Source organism: Atractosteus spatula, chromosome 14 (assembly GCF_055471065.1).
Source record: "Atractosteus spatula isolate fAtrSpa1 chromosome 14, fAtrSpa1.hap1, whole genome shotgun sequence".
In the NCBI taxonomy this organism is placed as follows: Eukaryota; Metazoa; Chordata; class Actinopteri; order Semionotiformes; family Lepisosteidae; genus Atractosteus; species Atractosteus spatula.
In genome coordinates, this window is record NC_142719.1 from 40740269 (window position 1) to 40766242 (window position 25974).

Here is a 25974-nt window from a genome sequence, read left to right on the forward strand (position 1 = left end):
AAGCTAACTGGGTGCATCGATGTGGACGTTTTGTCAGCTTTCACTCTTTGAATCTTGTTGCAACATGTTGGAAGTACCGCAATGATCGCCATGTTGGCTCTATATGAGCACGGGAGAAGAACCAAAATGGACATTTTACCACCGTTAAGCGCGCGCACCCGAGAGTATTCTCGGCGGTTGCGGTGTGAGCGTATCCCAGAATTCTCCAGGCGGAACTAGCTAGTCAATGTGCCAATATCGATGGTGCGCGGGTACGCTATAAAAGCGAAGAGCGCCGGACTGGCGGCCTCTTGAGATGGAAGTTGCAGAAGTTGACGAGGAAGGTGGGTTTCTTTAACTAATGCCCACTTTATTCATTTTGTTTACTCGCTGCTGTTGTGTTTTTGAGATTGTGCGGCGCTCCTTTCCTGTTCTGTTTCTAGCAACAGGTTTTAGTGTGTTTAATTGTTTTTACGCTTTTGTTTCTGGCGTGCGCAGTTAAGTTTATCGCCTGTTGCGTCTCGCTTCATAGTGACTGTATATAACGCAAGCTAGCTTTGATAGAAGATTAAAAACGCGTCTTTATTTTTTAGTTCTTTGGGTACTCTTTAAGTTGTTTTCTTTTAAAGTCTAAAAACGTCGATATTTTCAGATTAAGGCGCATGTCGTGGCTCCCTGCTCTACACCGCTCTGTTGGTCCGGACGCGTGTAGCAGCGAGGTTTCGAAACGGCGTTTGAAACAAGTTTCCATTCGGAAATAATGTGTACAACCCGCTGTTCACTCTGTATGCTCAGTCAGGAGGGTTTTACAAGTGCTTGAGATCGACGGACAGGTCAGAGAGCTGCCTAACCCCCCGCGGAAGCTGTGGCGAACAGTGAACACGCACACTGACTCCACGTTGTGTCTAACTGAGACTGCTGGTTTAAAAAAGCAATTTTCGGCTTCCCGTTTGTTCGCCTCCCGTTTATTTTTCTAAAATGTGGGCGTTTGCTACTTAGATCTTTTAGTTGCCTTTCAGCCAAAGCAGTAAACGAAAGTTGTTTTTTTTGGGGGGGGGTGGGGTGGGGGTTGTGACCTTCTTGTTCCTTGCTCTTGATAGCCAGGGTAGGGTTGACTTTTCTGACCGCGGTCTGTACCGGGAGCCTGTGGGCTGCCCACCTGCTGGCTGGGAGTCGGTCCGCCTTGGTGCTCCCTCCGCTGGCGCCTGAGCCGGAGTCCTTTTTGATCGGGCTGGGCCCCCGGCTCGCCTCCCCCAGGAGCGGCCTGGTGCCGGGCCCGGGCCGCGGTAGCGCTGTGCCTCCTCCTCCGCCGACAGCTGCCCCGGGGTGGCCCCTCGCAGCGTCCATCACCCCCTTTTTAAACCGATGCGATCTTTATTCGGCTTGTTTCGTGACTGGGAAGCTTGGGATGGGGCACAGCTTGCAGTCGCTACTAAGTGCAGACTAATGTGACCTTAGACTGCGCTTTCATGGCAAAAGTGTGACATGTGAAAGTGACTTAATATAGCGCGGTGGGAGCTTTTAATGGACTTGAATAATGACAAGTGCTTACACTTGTGTAGCACTTTCCTGGGCGCTCCACTCAAAGTGCTTTACAGGTAATGGGGATCTCCTCCTCCTCCAACACCACCACCACCACCACCAGTGTGCAGCTCCACCTGGATGATGCACCAGTACGCTCCCCACACTCCAGCTCTCAGTGGGGAGGAGAGCAGAGTAATGAAGCCAGTTTATATATGGGGATTATTGGGAAGCCATGTTTTGGTAAAGGGCGATGGGGAATTTGGCCAGGATGCCAGGGTGACACCCCGACACTGACTTTAATGGATTTCCCCAGGTTCTCCTAAAATAACCTACTTTTATGGTCTTGGATAACAAGGTTTTCTTAAACAAAAAAGAATGTCTCTCTTCTAGATGGCTGGTATTTGGTGTACCATACCTGAGGAGGGTTGCCTGTGGCATACGGAGCCCAAGTCAAGATGGCGGCCGTGGTCTCTACTGCCTGGGTGACTGTTCCTGCTGTGGGAGCAGGTGCGCGTCTCTCCACTTCTGCGCAGGTACAGTTTTGTGCCGTCCCCGGGGGGGGGTCCAAGTGACCGCTCTGCCTCCCCCCCCCCCCCCCCATAGCTGTTTCATCCCAGCGGCAGTCAGCTGCGCAGGCGTGCTGCCGTGCCTGAGCCGGTGTTACTCTGCTGGGAGAGGAAGGCGCTGCCTGTGTGGTCGGGCTCTAGGAGGCGCTGTTTTAGCGGCTGCTGATGCCGGGCTGTGGCAGTGCTTTGCCCCTTCGAGAGTGGGCTGCCCCCCAACACTGAGGGCAGCCCTAGTCTGGGGGCACACATATTATAAGGTTAGAAAGGACTGTTTTCCCTGGTGGCGTTAATTAGCTGCCGTTTTTATTTCGGTGAATATTTTCACATCAGCAGTACGTCTGTTAGCATTTCTCTGTGTTTCAAAATGCTGTGTAGTGGTGCAGTTAGATCGTTTTAGGGCTTTCATTCATATGCATTCTGCTTGCGTATTGGACAGGAGAGGGGTGCACAACTCCAGTTCCTGGAGGGCCAAAGGGTTTCTGGTTTTCTTTCTACCTGGGCCTCGATTACCTAATTGATCCCCTTATAAAGGGGAACACGAAGCCTTTCCTGGTTCTCGGCACCTCTGAGAGTGGGCTGCTCCCCAACACTGGCTATAATAGGCCGTGCATCCCGTAACCTGACTGGGGAATGTGAGCTCTGTTGAATGGGGGCTAGATTCTGAGGGGTTGAAAAGTGTCTGTGACTGGCGCATTGAGAAAACGATGTATTTGTGGGCCGCTAAAAAAAAATTCTTGTGATTCTGCTGCTTTAGGACTGGCTGATCAGGATGTGATCCTGTAGGGATCCGAGAGGTCTGCAAAATGGCAATCCAGGTGAGTCTGTAGCGAAGGTGCTCTGATTTAAGATTATCACTGATTTTTTTTTTTATATAAATCGTTGCACATTGTTTGAGGAAACCAAGAATGTGATTTTGTATCAGTGCCAGGATGGTATCATACTGATTGTCATTGCAGCCTTCATTCTTGGCAGGTATGCATTTAAAGCCCTCACAATACTTAGTGTGATGAGTTCTCCCTCCCCCATAAATAAAACACCATGAATCTAAGTGGCATCCTTTAGGTACATATGCCAGCTGTCTGTCACACCAGGGGGCCCTAATTTGTTTTCTTGCCCTTCTCAGGATTGTCAGTGCTGTGACAGTGAGAGCAAATAAATTCATCAGCTTGCTCTTGCCCAGCTTTGAGGAGGTGTAGAGCACAACCTAGATCTGTTGATTTTAAGCATCCACAAGAGACATTTCTCTGCACTGCAGTATAAATCTCTCCACAGCAGGGGTGGTTTGAAACTAGGGTATCTTTTTGCCCTTGTGCTTTGGAAGATGCCTTATTAAACCTCGACAAGTGAAGTTGATGTGCATTCCACCAGCATATGAGAAGTTGAGCTCACATACTTGTATGTAAATATCTGTACATTTTTGTTCATCAGCTTTTTTTCTGCACAAAGTCTGAAACATTAATGGGGCTCTTTCGGGTGAAGAGCAGAACTGTTCCTATTCATGCAGGCCAATGGCAGAGATTACACCACCTCTGGCCACCACCCCCTTGGGTGCAGAAACTGGTTATTTCCACTCTGAATTGCTTCTTTTGGGTTTCCTGCGTTATCGGTCAAATGCTTGCACTGTCTTTTGATGAGCTTATCTTGATGGAAATGTGTGCTCTTGCTCATCTAGACTGATGGTACTCATTTATTTAATCACATCTATATTTCCTGTTGATTTTAAATGTTAAGAGATGAAAAAGATTGTGATCAGGGTAGAGATCACTGAGGTTTGTGGTCATTCTCATTGATAGCCCTTTCACAGGTCTGGAGAGGAAAGACGTTCAGGATTGTTTATGGTGAACTCTCTGTTCCACAGGAGTGTTGGATGCCAAGGGTGCCCCACTGAGACTTGCTGAGAGGTGACTGCACTGTGCGGGTGCAGCTGTGGAGCTATGGAAACCATGCAAGGTATCCTACCTCAAGCACCTGGGGCAGCCTAGCTGCAAGTACCCTACCAGGTCACTTATCAAACCCAAGGCTGTACACTCATAGCAGAGGCACCTTCCTTGTTATGATCCTTTACTCTTGGGGAAATAATGGCCAGGACTTTGGCACAGGTTAAGATGGGACCATTTCCTTTGTAACCTGACTAGAAGATCTGGGACACGGCAAATGTTAACCTGTCTTGTTTTCATTCCACCTGGACTGCGGGTTTGAATTGAACAGGTGTGGTGAGACTTTGCACAGCTGCAGGTGTGAAGTCTTTGTCCGGTTGGCCAATGGGTAAATGTATATAAATGTAACCCTACAAGTTCTCCTTTAATAACCCCAGTAACGCAATACCTCCATCCATTTTCTAACCAATTCTTCCAGTTATGGTTAGTGGGGAAGCCGGTACCTATCCCAGCAAGCAACGGGCACAAAGTAGGGTACACGCTGGATAGGACGCTAGTCTATCCCAGGGCACACAGACACACCAGACCCAGTTTTCCCAGAAGCCAATTAACCTCCCAGCATGTCTTGGGACTGTGGGAGGAAACCCACAAGTACAGGGTGAGAATATATAAACTCCATGCAGGCAGCACCCCGGGTCTGGATTTGAGCCCTGTGTTAACCACTTCCATTGTGCTCCCTGACACAATACAGTTAAAAATATTGATACAGCTCACTTTACTTTTTCAATGTCCTGTGTCTTTTCTTTGCTGATGTGATGGTGCTTTGTAAGCAGAAAAATCGGCCACTCGGACTGGTGTGAGATTTAGATGGGGCATTCAGGACTAGGGGTGCTTCCCAGCTGGGCCTCGGTTGTCCTGTGTTTCAGTGTTCTGAGGCTGAGCTCCTGCCAGCTGTGCCTGTGTGAAGCAGGGCCTGTTCTCTGAAGTGTGTGTGATCTTTAAGTTTTTCTCCTAACTGTCTTGAACTGTTTCTCTTGTAGATGTTATGTCAAGGGACAGCTGAGTTAAGATGAGAAGCCTGAGTCTTCGTCTCATGCTGCATGGAGGTTTATTTTCACAATGTTGAAATCTGAGAATGCAGCAGCACCACCTGACAATGCTGTGTGCTTGTTACTGATCAACCCGTTACATACCTGATGGATCTTCACTTTTAAAAAAAATAAAAACTGTCAATAAAACACTCCATTTCAACTCTGGACTATTTCATTTCATGCCATGGATATGCGTGCTGTAATTTGTGGAGTGTGGGAAGCTCATGATTCATCCCAAGTCAGGGGAGCTATCGAAAAAGGAATCTGAATAAAACTTTCCATGTGTGCTGTTGCATAGCTCTATTGTTTCTGAGCTCATTATTCCCGTTTAAGTTGCCAAAAGCAGCATCTTGCTCATGGTGGTGGTAAGTACTAAGAAGCAGCAGTAGTAGAGTACTGTTGCACTCCCAAGAAAGCCTTCATTGGCTGAGATGAGGACTATTCTTCCTCAAGGGTTAGGAATTTATAGGCAGGCGTTTGTGAACTTTTATAATCCCTTCTCAATACTTAATTGCAGCGATGTGTACTACACACCTCTCGTGATATATTTTGACTGTACCGTGAATATCCGCGAGTCGGAGAGCGATGCCCGGCCTGTCGGCGGTTGCAGCCCAGGGCTGTTCAGACCTGGTGCCGGCCAGCCGGTGTGTCTGCGGGTTTTTATTCCAACTCCGCTCTGCACATCTAACCGCTTCTCCCAGCCCTTGGTAATCCTGCTCCGCCGGCTCTGCTAGAGCCGGGATTGGACACCCTCGCTTGCGACGCTCTACCCGAAAGGACCCGAACTGCATCAGAACCTTACTGCCGAACGGACTATAGGAAAGCAAAGCGCTCTTTAATACAGTCTGTAGGTACGTCGACCGATCTTGAGGCCGATTTTGTCTGTCGAGCACGGATAGTTCTTTTTCTAATTGGCTGTATGTATAATTGGATTGGTTACAGGTTCCAGTAGGTGAAATGTAGCTCTGTGAACCCTTCAATTCATAGCTCGTTGTCTTTACATTGAAAGAACATAGTTGTTCTGTTGTCCAAAAGGGGTTTTCTTTGTTGTGTGGGGCAATACTCCTTGTATGGGCAATATTTAGGTGAAATGAGGCATCAATGCACGGGATATTTTTTTTTTATCAATTAGAAGATATTTTTTAAGTTGGTTAAAAACGAACCTTCCTTGGATAACTACCGATAATGACTGCTAGACATATTTTAGCATTGATAGTATGTTGTTTACCAGGTTGTAATTCTCAACATGACTAAAAAGATTACACGGCGATAACACTTCATTTAAAATCGGTTTACTTTAAGAAAATGAGGTTAAAAAGATGATCCCAAAGTAGATTAATTGGTTTCCTTGTGATTTAAATGTTTAAAACATCAGTTGACAGAAGCGTGTCAAGTCTGGTAATACAATTAGGTAGCATAGTTAACAAGTGACGACAATGTGTATTAGGTGTCGCAATACGCATTGCAACAGCTCGTTTGGAAGTTATTTCCAAGTGTAAGGTGTGAGGTAGATTTCAAACACCCAACAAAGAGCTCCTTTATTAGTGTGGCTCTTCCCGGTCCCGGTTCAATTTCTAGCTGCTTGCAGGCAATTGAAATGCTGTCAGGAGATACCAATGGAATCGACAATTTGTCAAAGTGTATTTACCTTTCGAAATAGTTTATTTTTTTTAATTCGAACGTTTTCTTACGGCGGTGATACAGAGCGCTTTTGTGTCGAGTTTCTGTCGCCGCCCTCGCTGGCCGGCAGGGGGCGCTCGCTCTGTGCCTCGCCGCAGGCCGGTGCGGCTGATCCCCGGCTCTCCGGCCGCGCTGTGATTGGCCAGGAGCGCTCGGCCAGCTGTGAAGCTGTGGAAGGAAAAGTTTTTTTTTTTAATCTTAGGAAAGGATGCTGGGGTGTTTATTCCGAGCTCGGAGAGGCGCAAGGCACTCAGCCCCAGAGCAGCAGTATCGGCCGCAACAATGAGTTTATAAAAATGTGGAGCATCTATGCGAAGGAGTGAAGACTTGACACAGTGTTAGGAAACGCTTTTCTTGAAAAAGAGGTAAGCTTTTTAAGAATAGGAAACAGCCTCCTGCCACTCAGGCAGAATGTAGATTTTATTTCTTTTTATTCAGCTCGATACTCTTAATTTTTTTAGCTGTATGTTTTTTTTTGTGGTTTTTAGCCTGATAATGGCAGAGATATCATTGCTGGGTTGTGACACTCAGCACAGCCTTAGGTATTAGCCAGGTAAGCGCTTGGGCGCTTGTCTCCTGGCACAGATCTGTGGCTTCTGTAATTCCTCAAACATCAATAATAACTTTACACGATTGTCCATGAGTGAAAATCTAATCATTTCCTTCCCCCCCCCCCTTTGGCTGAGTTCGAAAAAGTGACCATATGTCCTGGTTCTGTAAGACCAACCTCAAATATTGACGTACCTGCAGGGCAGAGACCTGCGGTCTCTTTTTAAATGTTAAATCACGTCAAGCCCAGCCTACGTCTGCCTTTCTTGATTGCCGTTTTAATTTTCCAGATTCAAAGGAGTGCTTGATGAAGATGTTTCAGAACACGGAGTCCCTGACGGCTTGTCTCGCCGCGCTAGTTCTCGTCCTGTCCTGTGAGGCGAAGGGTAAGGATGTCTCATTTATTGCCCGCCTCGCCCTTTTCTAACCCGAGCTCCGAGCGCCTTGGGTTTCCGTCTCAGCTGCGCGTCCGCCGTGTGCGCTCGGAAGCGTTTCCTCCGCTCCTCCGAGCAGATGCTGGCTGTCAGATCAGCCTTTCCCAAGTAACCGACCCGGCACAGCTCTCCCCGCCCGGCGTGTGCGGCTACAGCCCTGCGAGTGACTGGAATAGCTTGCGGTTAAAAGGTCTGCGCGTTCAGACTTCAGAGACAAAGGCTCGCTTGTCTCGTTAATTCTGCCTCTGCTGCGCTACATGATTCCTAGAGGGTTTTTTTTTTCTTTAATAACATGGTTTTGGAACCGAGTAGTTAAAAAAAAATCAATACAGTAGGCTACAACATTTGGTCGGAACGAGAGCTGGATTTAAGATTTACTGAGTTTAGAGTTTAGTGTTATGTATGGGTCATTATAGGCTTATATATGGTAGATATGACATGCGTTCATATAAAACGTGTAGCAGCAGAACCACTGTTTTAAAATGAGATTATAGATAACATAGTTATCAAGGCTCCGTTTTATGTTGGAGTTTTTAAAGAACTCGTTGTTTTAGTTATTTGTCAATGGGTAGATTAGTGTGTAAAACAGATTTAAAAAAAAAAAACGCTCGATCTCGATTTGTTGAATTCAGACCGTGAAACGAGCGTATCCATTAGCTTAACAATTTCGCTTTTAAGAAATTCTGCTCTCGCCGGCTGTTCTTTTCTTTCTTTCCTTGTTTCTGTAAGCGATGCTGCTCCTTGGGAAAAGTCCCATTGTGAGCGCAGCGATCCAGCGGTGGAAGAGCCCAGCCCTGTGGCGGTTACAGGAGCGCTAAAACCACCTGCAGCCGTGGCAGAAACAAAGCACGCCAGTCATTTCATACTTTTAGTAAATCAGCCCGACTCGGAAAAAAAAACCTTAATATAAATACAGAATGCTCTGTTTATGTACTCACACTCAAGAAAAAGGCTGTCCCTCATGTGCGTTTCTTGGGACGATCTGCATTTTTATTGCCTGATAAGGCAGTATAATAATCAAGATGTCGCCCCCCAATCCCTCCAGTCTCCATACTTGGAAGTGATAGCTAAAACATCGCTTTCTATCAAACCTGGATCATATCGACATTTTTAATCCATTTCAGCACCTCATGTGTTCAGCAATTGCAGACATGAACGATGTCTTTAAAGCCATGGAGTGCTTAGGGTTTTGTGTGAATTCAGCGCACCAGAAATGTTGCTGGTCTTTACCAATGGTGTATTTAAGAATGACCTGTAAGGCCCTACTGGATGGTGGCTCTTCTGGGTCACGGTTGGTCAACTCCATGCTTAAACCAGGCCCTCTCAGTAAACAGTAAGTATTTAGAACACTTTCATGGGCGTTTCAGCACCTCTGTTGGGAGCAAAGTTTAAATACTGACCCGTGGGGCACGGCCCAGTCCTTGAGGGTTGGACGTTTAAACGTTTTATTGCCATTCTTCAGTCATCGGCAGCTGAAGAACTAGGAACAGATTGTTAATGGGGTTCTCTTAAGTAGCTCAATTTATGCACTGTGAACTGAGGAAGGAACACATGAGAAAAAGAGGAGAAAGCTTTGAGATGCTGTGGCTCTGAGGACAGCACCACTGCTCCTGTTTGTCAAATAGGTCACACCAGCAGGAAACGACTTTTAACCCACAACTCGTCATGCCTGGGTAGGCTGGAGATTTGGAAGTGCTACTCTAGGGATCTGAGCTCATAACAATATACTTCACCTTTGTATAAATGGGTCCGGGCATTCAAGGGTTAACCTGCAATCAAATAGCACCCCACACAAAAGCTTTCAGTTTACTTGACAATACAGAAGCTCTGATAAGCCCCATCCTGGTGTGCTACTCAGGTTTATGAGGACTATAACCATCTGAGTACTTGACTGGAGTGAAAGTAAACAGATCAGAAAGAGAGAGAGAGAGAGTAACAGCTGTTCTCCAGCAGGTCAGGTTTTGGCTGTTATAAAAGCCTGACATGTGCTTTTTTAGTCTGATATTATGAAAAAAAATCTGCACCTCCTCCTATAGGGCCATTTTTGCCACAGTGAGTTTATTGATCTTGTGTTCTGTTACATAATAAAAAGGATACATTTGAGTTACCTAGTTGCTCTTAAATAACCTTTCTGAAAGACTTCTGTGATACATTACTGCTGTGTTGTTGTTTTATAGGGGGGAAATAGGTGTAGACTTAAACTTATCTTGGCTGCCAGTGTTTTATGAATATGAGGCACTGTTACAATGGACAGATAGGCACTATAACAAAGAGTTTAGTAAAATCTCCAACAGTGAGCATTCAGATCCTCATAGATGGCTCTACAGGTCTTTAGTTGTTTCACTTCAGTCACCAGAACAAGAACGTCTCAGAGGAGAATTTTAATAAATAAGCTCTTGCTCTCCAAAATATAAAAAGAAAACATGCATTGTGTTTGCTAAAGAAAAACCCCACATAACTCTGTAGAAGCCGTCTTGGAAGTGACGAGTGTGGAGCGGCACACGGTCCTTCGTGGCAAACACACAAGGTCTGTTTTTTGCCGGAAGATGGAGACCCACAGTGCGCAAGCCTGCGGCTCCTGCCGAGGCAAAGAGGAGTTCGTATAAAATCAAAGCGCAGCGGATGACAACTTCCAGGCCGGTTGTGTAAATGTAAAGAATCGGAGCTTTATGCCGAGAGAGGCCGGGCTCTGATTGCGCTCACGGCAAGACCTTCCCTGCTGGGTTTGGGGTTTTAATTCATCGGAACATGGCAAAAATTAACCAAGCATTTTAAGCCTGAATCTCCTGAGAAATGTCCCGTTTCACTGCATGGCCGTATATCAGCCTCCTTCACATAGGCAGGGTTTCTGTGACTTTTCACTTGGGAAGCAATGTACGCGGCGTTGAGTTTAGAAAGATGTTTCATTTACATCTGCGCTGAAAATGAATAAAAAACAACAACTTTTGAAAGTCCTCAAAATGTCACCTGTGATGGGAATCTATTTTAATGGGAGCTAGAATGTGCTGTCACATGACCGCAGTCTTGTCCAGGAGGATGCTGATGTTTCGAGAAACGTTTATGTGTGTTCTACTGGTATGCCAGCAATTCATATTTATCTCTTTTATACCGTATACTGCACATTTATACCTTATGAATGCTTCGTCTGCCTATTTCAGAAAGTGCAGTAACTAACTAAAGTAACTAAACTAAACCGCTGAACTAAAGTACCTCTTTGTCTGCCTGTTTCAGCTAGATTAGTTCATTTTTAATGTACAAGGAAAGCCTCAGCAACTAGACTTAGTAGATATTTGTTTCTCTGACACTTGATTATGCAAGTCAAAATGAAATGTTGACAGTGGAATACGAATGTGTCGGAGTCTTGCTGTATTGAAATGACCAATATGGACAGGAAGCATACAGATCCCACATACCCTCAAACTGTCATATCTGGCTGCTTGGCCCTATGTGTTTCTCTGCCTTGTGTCTGGTGCAAATGGTCACAGTTGGCGTCTTATTTATGACATTCTGAGTGCGGGACTGAGGAGTGGATTCTTGGCCTGTATCTTGGAATGCTTGTTTGAATATGGTTGGCAGTCGGTTTATACACCCCTGTGTGTATTGGCCGGGCTACCTCTCATGATGTGCTCTAAAGACTTCATTAGCACTGAATAAAAGCCCAGGGACAGTTCCTGCCATCTCTGTGAGTGTGTGTGTGACCACCAGGCCTGGCCTAACAGTCCCTTTGTCCTTTCTGTTTGCTGAGACATCAGTGCTGTTTGCACATCCTCTGAGCCGGAGGAACACACATCATATCTATTGTGTTTGGAGTGCCTTTTCCTTTTTCTCCAGAGGCTCTTGTAGTCATCCCAGGAATGCGAGATTTGGGATGGAGAGCTATTGTTTGTCGGTATTTTGCAGGAGGTCACCGCTTGGGTCAGCTGTTCTGTCTGGTTCTGGTCACTGGGAAGAGCTGGGAGAGCTTTCAGACAGGCCCACGATGGAAATACCAGACATGACAGCAGTGAGATCCTTATTGTTAGCCTGCCCTTGATCTGGGCTTGTATTGTCAAGACCTCTAAGCAGCGTCCTCTTTCATATAAACCAGGAAACGGCAGTCGCAGTGAATGATAACACTAGAGAACAGTAGTGAAAACAGTATTGTACTGATTATACCATGTATGGATTAGCATCATTAGCATCAATTGAGAACAGTGTAACAGACCTGCGCTAGACGACCTTGCTGTGTTCTCATTAGCATCCCCAAAGAGTGGAATTTCCAACAGCACAGCAAATGTTCTCTTTGAGACACAAAGCCAGGCTGTTTGGTACTGAATGTAGTTCTGTCTGCTCTCTTTCATGCTTGGGTGTAACACACAATGTTTTTCGTGCTTATTTTATCAGAGCCCAGTGCCTTATAAGCAACAGTATTTCTTTTCCACAGGCATTAGACAAGGTTAGATTTTAGAGTGCTTAAAGATCATGGCTCTTAGCACTCCGGAGGTTTCTGTAATTTCATCCAGGGGTAGGCTGAGGGTTAAGTGATCTACTTGTTTCGTGTGTTTAACATGTGTCATACCCTGAAAGAAGGCAGATGTCGGGTTACACAGTCAGTGATCAGTGTCGTTAGGTGTGTTGACCTGATTGACAAAGAAAAGCTTCACCGAAACAAAGCCCAGCAGTGTTTTTTGTGGACATTCTTCTAAAATCTTCTAAAATCAAACAGAGCCGGGTGGCTCTGTTTGAACGCAGTCCTTCTGCACACAGCCATCACACTCTTCCTCCAGATAAAGCACTTTGCCGCACGCTTAGCAACAGCGGAATCCTGGTGGATTCTTGTGAAAGAGCAGGGAGACAAGACTGGCAGCAGGGGGCCCCTCTGTGCGCGCCCTGTGCACAGGGACGAGCGAGTACTAGCCCACCCGGTGTGGATGGAGGCGGCAGGGAACAGTCAGCCCTCAGCAGGCAGGGCCGGCCAAGCTCCGGAGCTCTCGCTGACACTGTGGCGGCGGCCCTCGTGTTTTGGTTTCACCCTCGCCTCCATGCGGTCCCACCGACTTGTCTCTTCACTGCTGGAATGAGTCCAGCAGCCCTCAGCCCCCTGCCCCCTGTCCCCAGCGGTGTGTGTCATAACCAGACACAGCTAGCGTGTTACTCTTATCCGCGAGCTGCCCTGATCGCTGCAGGGAGCAGCCCTGACAGGGTGTCACGCCCTCTGTCTGCATCTGATGTCTTATTGCGGGCAGACAGGCAGATAGGAGACGATGGCAGGTCGTCTTCCTGGGGCCACAAGGCTGATCTTCAGACCGATTAGTCCTTTCATGCTTTTTTGTCCCCTTCATTCTTCAATGCCGGATGAACACCTTTAAAACACGAAACCGGTAGCTGTAATAGTGGAAATGTTCAGCTCTCGACTTTCCACCATCCACCTGCCATTCACTAGTCCAGATGAGGAATTGTGGTGGAACCCTCGATCTCTGGATGGATGACTGGTGGATGATTAGACGTTATGCATGTATTTCAGTAAAAGTAATGGAGTGGTTATGAGTGGTTGCTATTGATGACTAAAAACCTCTCCTGATGCCACACCTTACCCCCAGTGCTCTCCTGACATTAAAACCACAACCCACACTGCAAATACAAACAGCTCAAATACGGAAAATCAAAGGAGCTGTGTCTTAAAGCCATTAAAAGTCAAAAACTGTGGATGCAATTCAACATTAAAGGAAGCCATGAATAGGCTGGCTCCCTGCACACTGCAGTATTCAAGACTATTTTGTTAAAGAAGGGAATAAAAAGCTGAGGTTTTAGGTGAAGACCTTCATCAGAGCTCGTTCTTCCTTCAGGTGTTGGGCTGCCTCTCCTGAGCACCTGTAGAAGCTTTTGGGAGTTTTCTGCCTGGTTTCTGAATGTTGCCATTCCAATCTATTCATCGCTGTCACGCTAAACCCAGCCACAGCTCTAAGTCTTTTTGTGTCCTTAAACAAAAGAGACTGCGTTCTATCCAAATTGGTGGATTAGTACTAATCCGTTAGCATCCCTCTCCTGGCCCGCCCCCCTGCCTGCCTGACTTCCTCCTGGTGGGACATCACCTTTTTACAAACTTTGATCACCCACCTGCCACTCTGTGCGTAGAGGCATGTGCGGCTAGGTTTATTAGTGTCTCTAAACTGTCCCTTTGTGTATGCATTCGAGAGAGCGGCTTCTTGAGTGTGGTCACACCTTGCGCCCTGTGCTTCTGGGATAGATTCTATGTTGACGCGACCAGGGGTTAAACAGCCTTCTAATAATAGATGGCCACTGGGCAAGGAAGCTTGAATGGCACTCTGTAACGGGCTGGATAAGAAGCCATGCTTTAAGTATCTGAAGGTATTAGTCCATTGTCAGTTAATTAGCCTGATAACTGAGCCCTGCAGGCAGTGTCCACTCTTTTTACAGCAGCAGAGTGTATCAGAAGGATTTGCATGGTCTACAGAAGGAAACCTTGGGTAACGGAAGCTCTCAGGGGGTCTGTGAACAGGCTTGCTGATTCAGTGTAACTCTTATTTGCAGGGAGGTGTGATCAGTAATGAGCACACAGTGAGACTGTAATGGCTCGTATTGAGCTGGGCTGCAGTGTGTGCAGTAGCTCAGTTTTCAGAGTGCTGGACTGCTGTGTGATCAGAGGTTCAGTGTCTGAGTGCTGGGCTGCAGAGTGTTCAGTAGCTGAGTGTCAGAGTGCTGGGCTGCAGAGTGTTCAGTAGCTCAGTGTCAGAGTGCTGGGCTGCAGTGTGTTCAGTAGCTCAGTGTCAGAATACTGGGCAACGGTGTGATCAGTAGCTCAGTTCAAGATTGTTGGACAACAGCATGTTCGGTAGGTGGAGTATTCGAGTAGCTTACATCGGACAGCAGCCAGGTGTGGTTCACTATTGTTAGGATGCTGGGTTATGTATCCTTGTTCCATTTGGTATAGTGTTCTGCCAGAGCCTTTTTTTCATCACTGGGAGCACAGCAGCGAGCCAGGTTTAGGTCTTTGTTCTGCACCAGACTCAAGCACGTTAAGTAAACAGTATCGTTTGTCCGGGTGTAATGCTGACAAGCTGTCAGAGCCAGGAGATACAAACCAGGCCTGAAACCCAGGCTTACGTACTGAAAGTCTCCCTGATTATCTGCCTTTGTAGTCTCCAGCATAGCTGGGCTCGCGTGCATTTTTTTCCCTTTTTCTCATTACAAAAGTGCGAGTTTCCTGTGATCTGGCTTGAGCGATAGCCTTATTCACCAGCAATAAGAAATCTTCATTAGTTGCTGTGGCTGCCTGAGCCATGCGTTTCTGTCATATTGTTAGAAAGCATGCAATCTTATTGTCTGCTTCAAGCCAGCACTGGACACAGTCTTCTGTTCTGTGAGCATTACGTTATCTGATGCAGGAGAGGTGTAAGGGACTATGTCCTATGTACAGTAACACTTTATTCTGTTACCTGTCTCTTCTGTTGCAAACTATCCTTCTGGGATAAAAATATTCTAATGCTAAAAACTATCACAAAAAGGAATCGGGACCTCCATTCTGCTTTATTTTGCATGTTCTGCATTCTTGCTTATCTGCACTGTACTGGTTTATATCCATTAATCTGTGTGTGTGTCTCTTGGCTGTTTTCTTGCTTGCCCTGCTTGGTGTTTTAATAAGAAAAAAAACAGCTTGCTGTACGAAGTGAGTGTGAATCTGAATGTGTTTCTGGTGGTTTAGCTGGTGGTTTTTTTATTCCTAGTTAATTAGCAGATGTTGTTTTTCATTCTATTTATAGAAAGGAACGTGATTATATAGTTCAGGATTAAAGGGTTTGTAACTGCACTGTCTTGATTTTTTTTTGGTGTGTGAATGCACACGAGCGCTGTTTTGGGGAGGCATGTCTCTGTGCTGGGTGCTGGGATCATTTTCTTCTCGTTCAGTGCTTTTACTTGGTTTGTTTCCACAGTTATTAGATAGTCTCCTGCAGACCTGTCGTTTGTAAATGCATTTAACAAGTGCAGTAATATTGCGTTGACTTGCAAATACATATACAATGACTGGCTTATTTACATTAATAATTACGTTCGTATTAAAAAGTAAGGGGAACAATAAACGGACTGGTATATAGAGGGCGCGATTTTTTAAAAAGTAACAATTCATCAGTTGAATTACATGATGTTAATTAAATGATGATTTATATTTAAAAGAATTAGTTATCAATATATAATTGTACTCGAGCAGTGTTGTCTAGATTAATCTACGAAGAGGGCTAAACGTGCATTTGCAATCATATGTCAGACAGATCGAGTTGTGATTGAGCTCAGCCGTGGTGCTGAGTCACAGTGGGTCTCCCCTGTGTGGATGGAGGGCCCGTGGCTCACCCCCTCAGGACGGTTTGGGGTGAAGTCTTGATAGAATCCCACCAAGTGCTAATGACTGGACCTCGTGAGTCCGACTGACGTGAAACTCAAGATTATTTTCAGCTGCAAGCTTTTTTTTCTGCACAAATAAACATATTTTCTTACACATTTTTTGTTTCTTAGCAGACCAATTAAAGAGGGAAAAGGCAGAGCTAGAATAAAAAAATGCCTTTGTAGTCGAAATGTGCACTTGCAAATCGCTGTGGTGTTCCAGTGCAATATGGTTACTTGAGTAAACAAGGCAATAATGAGTTACATTTGGCATAACTAGGTCAAGTATAGTGCTATTGTTCAAAGTAATACTGTAGTAATACTATAGAATACTACTATTTAGATCTGTGTATTATGCATTTAGATTAATACAATTAAAAGCAGACATGGCCCTTCTAAAATATATTTGATATGATCAGACATTTACCTTCAGTCCTAGTTGACACGTGTACTGTGCCTCAGTTCCCCTCTCGAGTGCTTCCTTCAGGAGGGTGACTGAAGAGTCTCTAGTGGCAGCGGAGGTGATTCTGTAACACTAGGAGTTTGTGGGCGATTCCTTACAGATGTGTGGCTGTTGGCATGTGGAAACGAACAGAAATGAGAAGTGTGCCTGGCAGGAGGAGAAGGAGCGGGGTCACCTGGTGTCGGGACAGCTGTGCGCGCAGGCACTGACCTGCCGGGCTCTGTGTTTGCGCAGCTGAGCGGGGCTGAAGGTGAGCTCTCATCCCCTGTCGTCGTTCCTCCGTCTCCTCCAGACAAAGCACAGGCAGAGCGTGGCGGAGCTCCACGCAGACACGGAGCTGGGCCAGGTGTGGGGACACGGGCGGCTTAGTGTGTATGCGGGGTCCCCCCTTCAAACGGGAGGTGTGCATTTGGTGGGCAAGCTTCTTTCAGGGTTCTTTGTCCTTCAGAAAGCTCAGATGAGTGACTCTTCAACAGAGAGGAGTTCCGCCCCTGTGAAGAAAGCTGAGAGCAGAGCCCTTTCACAGCGAACCCTGAAAGACATGCCTTGAAAAGCTTTTAAGGAATAAAAGGAAGAAGAAAATAAACCAGTCTATCTACACTTCCCTTAAAACCCTGCAGTTTTCACGGAACGTCGGCGCATTCTGAAATGGAACTTGTTGGCTCCTAGAAGCTATACTTTTGCATTTAGCTGTGAAGTAAAGAAAACGTGAGGGATCCCTGCATCTGAAAGCTTCTGCTCTCTGTTTGAACAGCTAAACGTGGGCAGGAGCAGATCAAAGTGTAAGCCTTCCAGAGACCTTCCATTGATTGAAACTGGAGGTGCTTGAGGTTTATTAGATGGACCAGAAAGCGAATCTGGTCCATTTTGTGGAAGAAAGCGTCGATCTGCGTTCACAAGACACAGACTCTTTGTTTTAAATGTTTTTTTCTGATCTGTCAAAAGAACCTTTCCTAATAAAAATACACACCCTAGGTTTGCTTTGGAAAACGCAGGGTGCTCAGTGGAGTCTGGGTGACAGTATTTCGATCACAATTCTTATCGTTTTGCAGAATCCGCTGGAAAAGGTCTCTGTGAGTTCTTTAGGTAGAAAGTTTGATCCCCTGCTGTTTATGGTCTCAGAAGAAGGACTAAATTGGTTCATTGCCGCAAGCTAGGACTTGGTTTGGATAATTACGAACATGGGCAGGAAGAAGAGTAGAATGAGCCTCTGGTCTGGAAGGTATGAGAGCCGTTAGCATCTGCAGCTCTGGTGGCACAAGAGCGCGCCAGGAATTTGCCTCCACGGCTGTTCATTCGCACGTTTCACACCGCGCCACACATTTCAGACATTCCCAGTCTCTTGCCAAGTCACACGTGACAGGTCCACAATCCACAGAGCAGACGGGTCAGGGCTGCCAGTGACAGGGCCAGTGTTGGTGAGAATCGATTGCTTATGCCTGCCAGGTGGCTGGGGGCGAGACAGGTGACTGGCAGGGTGAGACAGATGAGCAGCAGCCCCCGCCTTGCTGAGAGACAGACCGCTGACTGTGGAAGCATGGCCAATGACCGCCCGGTACTGTCTTTCCATTTCCTCTGGACAGTATCCTGTATTTTTATTATCAAAGCACGTGGTAATAGAGAATGGCAGCACATGGAGGCATCTGGTTTCTGCGTGGACATGAAGGTCTGTTCAGCTGCTGTAAGGGCAGCTGTCTCATCGGCAGGGAGCAGGGGTCAGGCACAGTGATGCCCATTTGCGAGGGCGTTTTCTTGGCTTCCTGAACATAATAAAAGTGGCCCAAGTCAAATACACCTGCAGGTGCAGGCTCCTTCTTTAGGGCCTGGATGGGTGAGCATGTGAACGTGTTCTTAATAGCAGAGCAGATGCAGAACAGCAGACGCCCTGCGTCGTGCTGGAGACGCTATCCTGGAAACCCGTGGGGGGGGGGGGTGACTTGGAGAAGGAGGTCCTTCCCTACCACCTGATGTTGCAGGTCTTTGCAGCAGAATCAGCTGGGTGCCGCTGTTGGAAAGATCCGATTTAAACTGAAAGAAAAGAAACACGGGACAGGAATGCGAGCTGTTCTGATACTAAGGTCTGTGGTTCCTGATGTATTATTCCCTGAAAATAAGGTTAAACCACACTACTAGAGTTACAGCGTCAAGAAGAAGAAATGTATAAACTGCCTACAGGGACTCTTAAATTAGCATACTGGAAGACATCTGTGACAGTTACCCAGTTCTTGCTATCAGGAGTCTAGACTAGGAATGTATGTGTTTTGGCACTGCAGTGACTTTATTTCTTCTGTATGCGGGACAGTCAGAGTTCAAATTAGCCCTGGATTACGAGGGCCGAACTGGTCTGCGATCTGGGACCAGTCCGGTGACCCTGCCCGGCCAGAGCATGGAGTCCGGGTTTGGCCACAAGGGGCAGTGGAGGGGTCTGGGTACCCATCATGCCGTGCTTTAACAAGTTGGCCTTTGCCCTGAGCTGCTATGCCAGGACATCGGCTGGCACGTCCCCCTGCTTCAATGACAGCACAGAGAGGAAAAAGACCACCCTGAACCCTGAACGCTACCGCAAACAATGACTTGACAATGTGGCGTTTTTATTGGACCTCACAGTATTTGCTGTGGAGATAAAAGACAGAGGAAGAGAAAGATCCGAGCGGTCCTCCTCTCCTGCAGCTGTAGGTTGAGTTCGGGGGCAGGCAGGCTGGCAAGGGAAGCTGGCACACAGAGGTGGCGATGAGAGCTGGCTCCAGCATGATGACTGATGGCGCTATTCTGTTTAACATCCACAGCCGCCGCTGCCAAAGATATCTCATCTCAGCTGTGGCTCAGAAAATATCCCTCAGGACAGGAGGGCCAATGCAGCAAAGACTGGCTCCTCTGCTCTCCTGGCAAAAACCCGGTGCTTGGGAGACGGAGGGGATTGTCGCGATGAGACTTAAAACAGGGAAGGGCGACGGCTGCAGGGGTTTTTTTAGATTCATTTCAGATTCTGCTTATTTGTCGTCCTCATTTCTTCATCTGATCCCCGCGTCCTAGGCAGCTCTCCACGGACTGCGGTTATCCAAAGACAATGCATTGCATAAACAAAGAAAACATTGTACATCCCAGTAATGTACTAAGTTACAGCGTGTAATGAGAGCGCATGAGGTTGTGTCATGTTGATTGACGCTTTCCCGTGGCCTGTTATTAAATAAGGGCTGGCTTGCCCACAGTTGTTAACTTTGCTACATGTTTATGAATTAGAAATACTCTCTTTTTTTGCCAGACTGTAGTGTTGATGAGCTTGTAAAAAAAAAACAACACTAGCTCCCTTTGTTTGAAAGGATAGCATTTATGACAAGCACACGAGCGAGCCGGGTGCACTGGGATGACTGAAGGCTTTTAACACCGCCATGGCTGCAAATTAATCATCGTATCATGTTTTCATGTTATATATGAGGTGTCGCCAGGCTTTTTTTCCCTACAGAAGGCGTCTAGAAAGGCACTGCTTTGTTGTATGAAATAGTAGTGCTAGCAATAATCTTGTCACTTCCAGTGTGCAACTATAAAGCTCGTCTCTGACGAGCGACTGAAGTAACGCCCGGCCCCACGTGGAATGTGAGCAGCTTGTTTGTTCTAGCAGGGAGCAGCCCTGATGGAGGTTCTGGGGGCTGGAGGAAGTGTGTCTCCACTGAGAGGCCTCAGAGTGCCGACTGTCAGGCTGATTTATGGGGCTGCGATAATGGAGGGGTGCTAAGAGCTGGATAAGGGCCTTCCAGCTGCTCTGTGTCCACTGCTGCAGACAGCTGGCCTGGGGACAAGGGGACCGAGCTCCTGAGGTGAGGGGGGGCCAAGAGGCAGACAGGTAAAAAAAGGACAGATGCCGACAGAGGTTGAGATAGGACAGAAGGATATGGGCCCAGGGTGGTGTTTATCCAAACCTGACACTGTTGCTATAAGACTGACCGTGGACACCTAATACATTTTACACTAATCTTTCTGTCACTGATACTTCCCGTGCGCGTGCTTTCTCTGAGCTGTGCTGCACAAGACTTTTCACAATCTGATTTCCTGCAATAAACCGTTATAAGGACTTAATGACAGTCCATTAGAGTAGATTGTGGTGTTATCCAGAAGTGCTTTAAAATAACACGCATTTAAGAATTTTGACACATGGTGAACTGAAAAAAAAAGGCTTTGTCGATGTATTTGCACACTCAAGAGGTCAGTGCTCTCAGAGGAGCAGCCATCCAGTATCAACCAGCCAGTCTGATACTGCACCAGTGGGGCTGGAGACATGTGTTTGTCTGGTGTAGCTCTTATCAGTGAAGGCTAAACCCCATCACAATGGAAAGACAGGGGTCCTGTTTGCATTGGGATAGGAAATCAGAGATAAGCTGCTGCAGTTTCTTTTTTGATTAGATACAGAGAATCAAAACTGAAGGAACTACAGGGGGTGGTGGTGAGTGTAAATATTGTCATATTTAATGGGGGGGCAGCCAGGTTAGCTCATGCCGGAGATCACGGCTGATCCTGGCTTTCCTGGAACAGATCCCTTCTCTTTGCTTATGACTGATTGCAGATTAATTTTGGAACTCATGGGCTTGTATACACAGCCTGGTGGACTTCTGATAAGAAAGTGGCACACAGATGCCCTTCCTTCTTACCGTGCAAAGTATTTTTTTTAACGACGTGTGTCTGATTTTATGGAAGATCTGTGCAGTTCAGGAAAGCGCTCAGAGTAATTATACAGATTTACATGTATGCTTATGCAATGGCACTGGAATTCTGGGTGCAATTTCCGACCTGGCTCCAGCCTGAGATACAGCCTGTTTTTTTTTCCCTTGACACTAAGCCATGAACTAATAGACAGTAATACTAAACTAGCATGATATCATTGCTTAATTGTAGCAATTCGAAGAATCTACAATTCCATAACTGTGGTGAAAACATGTGCTAATAAAAATGACCTTCTGACATGGACGATTTTCATAGGAGCTTGGCTTTTTCAATATTCATGGGGGTGTTGGAAAACTTGATGAGAATCCCTTATAGGAGACGTGGAATTGTCCCGATTATCTTTCGAAACCCACAGAAACGTATTGAGACGTTTTTGCTGAAACCTTTAGGTTAATGTCATGAGTGAGATGAATATAGAATCCACCAAGAAGCCGCTTGGAGAATCGTAAACTTGCATTAAAAGGACACTGTTTATTTGATGTACAGTAGGTGAGACAAAGAACCTGTTGTCAGTTCTGTGGACATGAAGCAATGCAGCCAGTCCCTCATTACCTCTTGTTTGTTTGTGATCATACTCGGCCAAGAGCCGGCTGATTACAGTGCTGGGCCTTCCTGTGGCACAGACGGCGCACGTGCTCGCTGCAGCGCACTGTGCTGGGTTCAGTTTCAAACCCCCAAGACTCCTCGCAGCCAGAAGGTTTTTCCAGGTTCCCTTTGTTCTGAAACTCGACTCCTGGAGGTACGCAGTGTCTCCCGGCTTGTGTTCCAGCCCCAGCTCTCGCTGGCTTAATTGCCCCGGTTTATCCTTATTCTGGCTGGATAAATGTAATGCCTCTCTCTTGGCTCCAAAGTGATTTATAGGTACTGCGCCTTGAGACAGGCGCACCTTTTAAGTCGTCCCCTGTAAAAGACCTCGCTGTCCAAATGGGAAAACAATTAGATCCATCAAGTTAATTGAGGGCCCTCGCTGAAGGAGAGCCAGGAGGCCCGGCAGCCCTTGGCTTCAACCGCTCTCTTTGTCGGCGGTTCTCTCTTTCTTCTCCGCCCCTCGTTTCGTTCGGAAAGGACGGAGGACGGGGGCGCGGGGCTCGGGCAGGCGCAGTGCGGAGAACAGAGTCGGGGCAGCCGCTGGCTGTGCGCGCTGGGGCCTACCCGTCGTGAATCCTTCCGGGGAGCCAAGGCTCTGTATCGAGGTACCCCGGCCCGAGTCTGCGGGGGCGCTGGGCCACCGGTGACCTACTGCACGGGCGAGACTCGCCCTCGGTCTTTTCCTGTGGTTTTCTGAGGGGCTTTATTTTTTATCGGCGGGCTGTCGAGGGTAAATGAGCCGGATAATGTCCGGGTAAGATCAAAGCCCTGCGAAGAGATGGAATGGAGGTGTCAGGGGGGCTGTCTGTGAGTAATGTCTTTTAACATTTGTCGGCGGGTCAAAAACAAAGTTAAGATGGGATTACAATGACAGACTGTGACTGAGAATGGGAAGGGCATGGGAAATCAAGGGAATACCCTGAAAAAACATGGGAATGACATGGGAATGCCATGGTGTACTACAGTAAACTTTGCTTGGACACACTTATTGTGGTGTTTTGATGATCCAGTATAGTCAAGCACGCAGAAAATCCATGCTCAGTCCACAGGACTGTAAAACACAGTAAACACAGCTCTGTGACTGTTCCACGCTCACTTTCTTTGCTTCTGTGCCTTTTGTGCACATCTCGTGCGCTTGCGAATGAACCCGCTCGCTCACGAGCTGGGAATCGGCCCCTGAGGGCGAGCGCTCCGCAGGTACAGGTCTCCCTCCTGGCTGAATTCGACTGCCATCACTGGAGCAGGGGCACAGGCCGCCGCCCCCAGAGGGACCCCAGCTGTCGGCCTTCAGCTGCTCCCCTCGCGGAGCGCGGAGCCACGCCGGCTCTGGTGTTTTCACAGCTCACGCTGCTCTGTGCAAAAACACTGAGCGGAGAGATGAAAGGAAACCAGCGCGCCTTCCGAGGCACACGGCCTCCGCACTGATAAAGGGAGGGAAAAGGGAGGAGGATCTGAAATTTCTGACGTTTCTTCGTGTGTGTGGCGTGGCGTGCCTGTGAGCACACACGCGCTCTCTCGCCCTTCTGCGGCGTGGTGGGGGAAAGGCACCTGAGGACCGCCGCGACAGCACAGGCAGGGGACAGGGAGACATGGGGGGGTGGGTGCAATTGAGTTGCTTGGTTTCTTTAGCTTTGTGGGGGGGTTGCGCGAGTTTATCTGAGAAGTTGAGGTGAGGGGGCGCGTGTGGCTGGGTAGATAGAGAGGGTCACTTCCACAAAGCAATGACCCTTCCTATCTCTCCGTCCAGCAGCTGCAGTGTCTCAGAAGTGTCCGGGCCCCCCTCTCCGAACGCCAGGCTCTGCCTTCTTCCAGACAAGGTGCAGAGGTGGGGGGCTGCAGATTAAAGCAACACTCCCCCGTCCTGTTCTCGGCTGCGACACAGGTGCTGCAGGGCCTCCTTTGACACCCCTGTCCTGGCCTGCGTGGTACCCCAAGCGCCCCAGCTCCCTCACCCCTGCACGGACCGCTGACAGATTGAGTCACTGAGCAGCTGGGGGGCTGGCAGACATACCCCTATCCCCTCAGCCCTCCCTGTTGACCCAGTCCCCCACCTCCACCCTCGGAGTGTTATAACCCTTCAACACCCCACAGCGGAGGGGAGGCAGCCCCACGTTCACTTCAAAAGGCCGCGGGCCTGCCAGCGCCGAGGCCGGGTTACCCCTGGCCCTGCTGCTCGGGCCCTCTCTCTTCCAGCAGCATAAACAGGAGCTCTTGTGCGAGAGCGGCAGATTGAGGGGGCGGCTGGGGTAGGGCGACTTTCATGTCGGCTCCTCCATCTCATTCGGCACTTTGCTGGCTGCCAGGATGTTTCAATAAGCCTGTTTTGCACAAAAAAAAAAGCCATATTGATCGGGATATTTTGGCCCGCCGGAGCTATGCAAAGGAAATGGAAATCCGATATTCTCTCGCGCTTGCTCGCGCTCTCTCGCCTCCTTAAAGCCGCCTCTTTATTGAAACAAGATTGCTGTCAAGCCCCTCGCTAGAAGGAGCCTCGCACGCTGAAGCTCCCACCACGACCGCCCAAGAGAAACTTTTGCTCCAGATGTCCTGAAATATATTTGTGGCTGTGAAAGAGGCTAGGAATGTGCATGAGGGGCTTTATATACTAGTGCAGAGCCTGTTCAGAAATTGCCTCTCTCACCTGTACGCTTATTCATTATAACGTAGTGTATTTGCTCCCAGTAGCCACCTCCCGCCACCTCCCAATGTTCAAGACCTTAAATCTACCCCCCCGTCTTACACTAGAACAGCAGTATGAGGACTCTCTGTACAATCAGATCTGAATGACCCAGCGTCTTAAGGCTTCTACTGTTTGCAAAGGCACACATACCGTATACAGTATATTGGGCACAAAGTACTGCGCTCCATAGTTCCACAAAGCAGAAAAGGTGCCTGAAAAGAAGCCTTAAGTTTCCCAGAAAGCCACAGGGAGCCCTCAGCCCCGGGAGCGCGAGACAGGAAAAGCACTGTTGCTGGAAGGCAGTGTGGTCCGAGTCCTGGTTCCCTGAAACAGCGCATACCAAACCGCTGGCCTCACTGGTCTTCGCCGGCAGCTACGACCCGAGGCAGGTAGACGTCAGGCGTGGAAGGGGTTGTGAGGTGAGAAGCCTTTTCAGGGCCCATCTGGGAGGGGTTTAGCCCCTTCAACTGACCACCGTCCCACTAGGGACAGCCGCGAGAACCAAGAAAGCTTGCTTCAGAGGCATCGCTCTTGCGTTCCTGGTATTTATTGCTTTGTTCACCTCTGCTATTTGTTCTTATAACCCCTTCAGAATAAATCTCTTTATATTTAGAACCCAGACTGTGCCGTGCTCTGCTCGGTGCGCTTTCCGGGGGTGATCTCTGGCACCCCGCGCGGCTGAGAAGATAGCGAAGCCCATCAGGCAGGAGGTTCGGGTTCCTCCGGTGTCGGCTCAGTTTGTCCAGGTTCTTCCAGAGCCGCGTACTTCCAGTTCCGCTGAACAGGAGAACAGGAATTTTGCTTTCGTTCTTGAGGTCTTTGGAATTTTTTCTGGGGGGGGGTGGTGGTGTGGTGGGGGCAGGAGGGCTAGAAAAAAACCTGCTCAGACTTCCAGTGGAATGCAGCGTAATTTAATTCCAACGCCGAAACCATCCGCCAACCCCAACACCCCCCCCCCCCCCGCCAGCCTCTTCTTTTTCTGGCACTTTCCTGGATGTCAACCAGCGTTTCCAGGTGAAAGCACTTGAATCCGAAGGAAAAGACGGAAAAGAAGAAAGGGCGCTGTTTGCAGAAAAAACAGTGTTGTTGTGCAATTTCCAGAACCCCTGGCGGCCCTTGCTCCCGGCGCGCTGGTACGGCAACAGGATGTGACAGTACCAGCCGTGAATGAGAGGGCCGTCCAAGGTACACACAGAGCCCGCGCCGAGGCCACGCCGCGGGGCCAAAGCAAATGGAAAAGGGAGGCTCCCTGGGGAGACTCCCGGACCACGGGACGGGGGAGAAAAAGATCCTTGTGCACGCAAGGGAGGCCCGTGGCTGGAAATAAAAAAAGGTCCTGGAATACTCCCGGGGAGCGAGAAATAACCCCCATCTTCTGCTTTCTGCCACCAGTCTGCGGGCTGACGGCCCAGCGGCGCGCCGCGTCGACCCGGGAGACTGCCGATCTCGCG

General features: G+C 48.0%; 1 protein-coding gene, 1 long non-coding RNA gene and 1 other non-coding gene across 3 annotated transcripts in view; all 3 read left to right on the forward strand.

The window, feature by feature from the left end:
* The first annotated feature begins 236 nt into the window (after positions 1-236).
* On the forward strand, positions 237-5191 carry LOC148821349 (uncharacterized). Its single transcript, XR_016094112.1, has 5 exons — positions 237-323; positions 1894-2036; positions 2824-2884; positions 3928-4019; positions 4987-5191. It is a non-coding gene; the product is annotated as an uncharacterized LOC148821349 (long non-coding RNA).
* Positions 2116-2319, forward strand: LOC148821350 (small nucleolar RNA SNORA74). Its single transcript, XR_016094171.1, has one exon. It is a non-coding gene; the product is annotated as a small nucleolar RNA SNORA74 (small nucleolar RNA).
* A 1733-nt stretch (positions 5192-6924) lies between the features above and the next one.
* fgfrl1b (fibroblast growth factor receptor like 1b) overlaps positions 6925-25974 on the forward strand; it is a 37424-nt gene continuing 18374 nt past the window's right edge. Inside the window, exons 1-2 of the mRNA XM_088933462.1 lie at positions 6925-7082; positions 7557-7652. Of these exons, the coding sequence (XP_088789588.1) occupies positions 7574-7652 (79 nt within the window). The 5' untranslated portion in view covers positions 6925-7082; positions 7557-7573. The remainder of the gene's footprint in view (positions 7083-7556; positions 7653-25974) is intronic.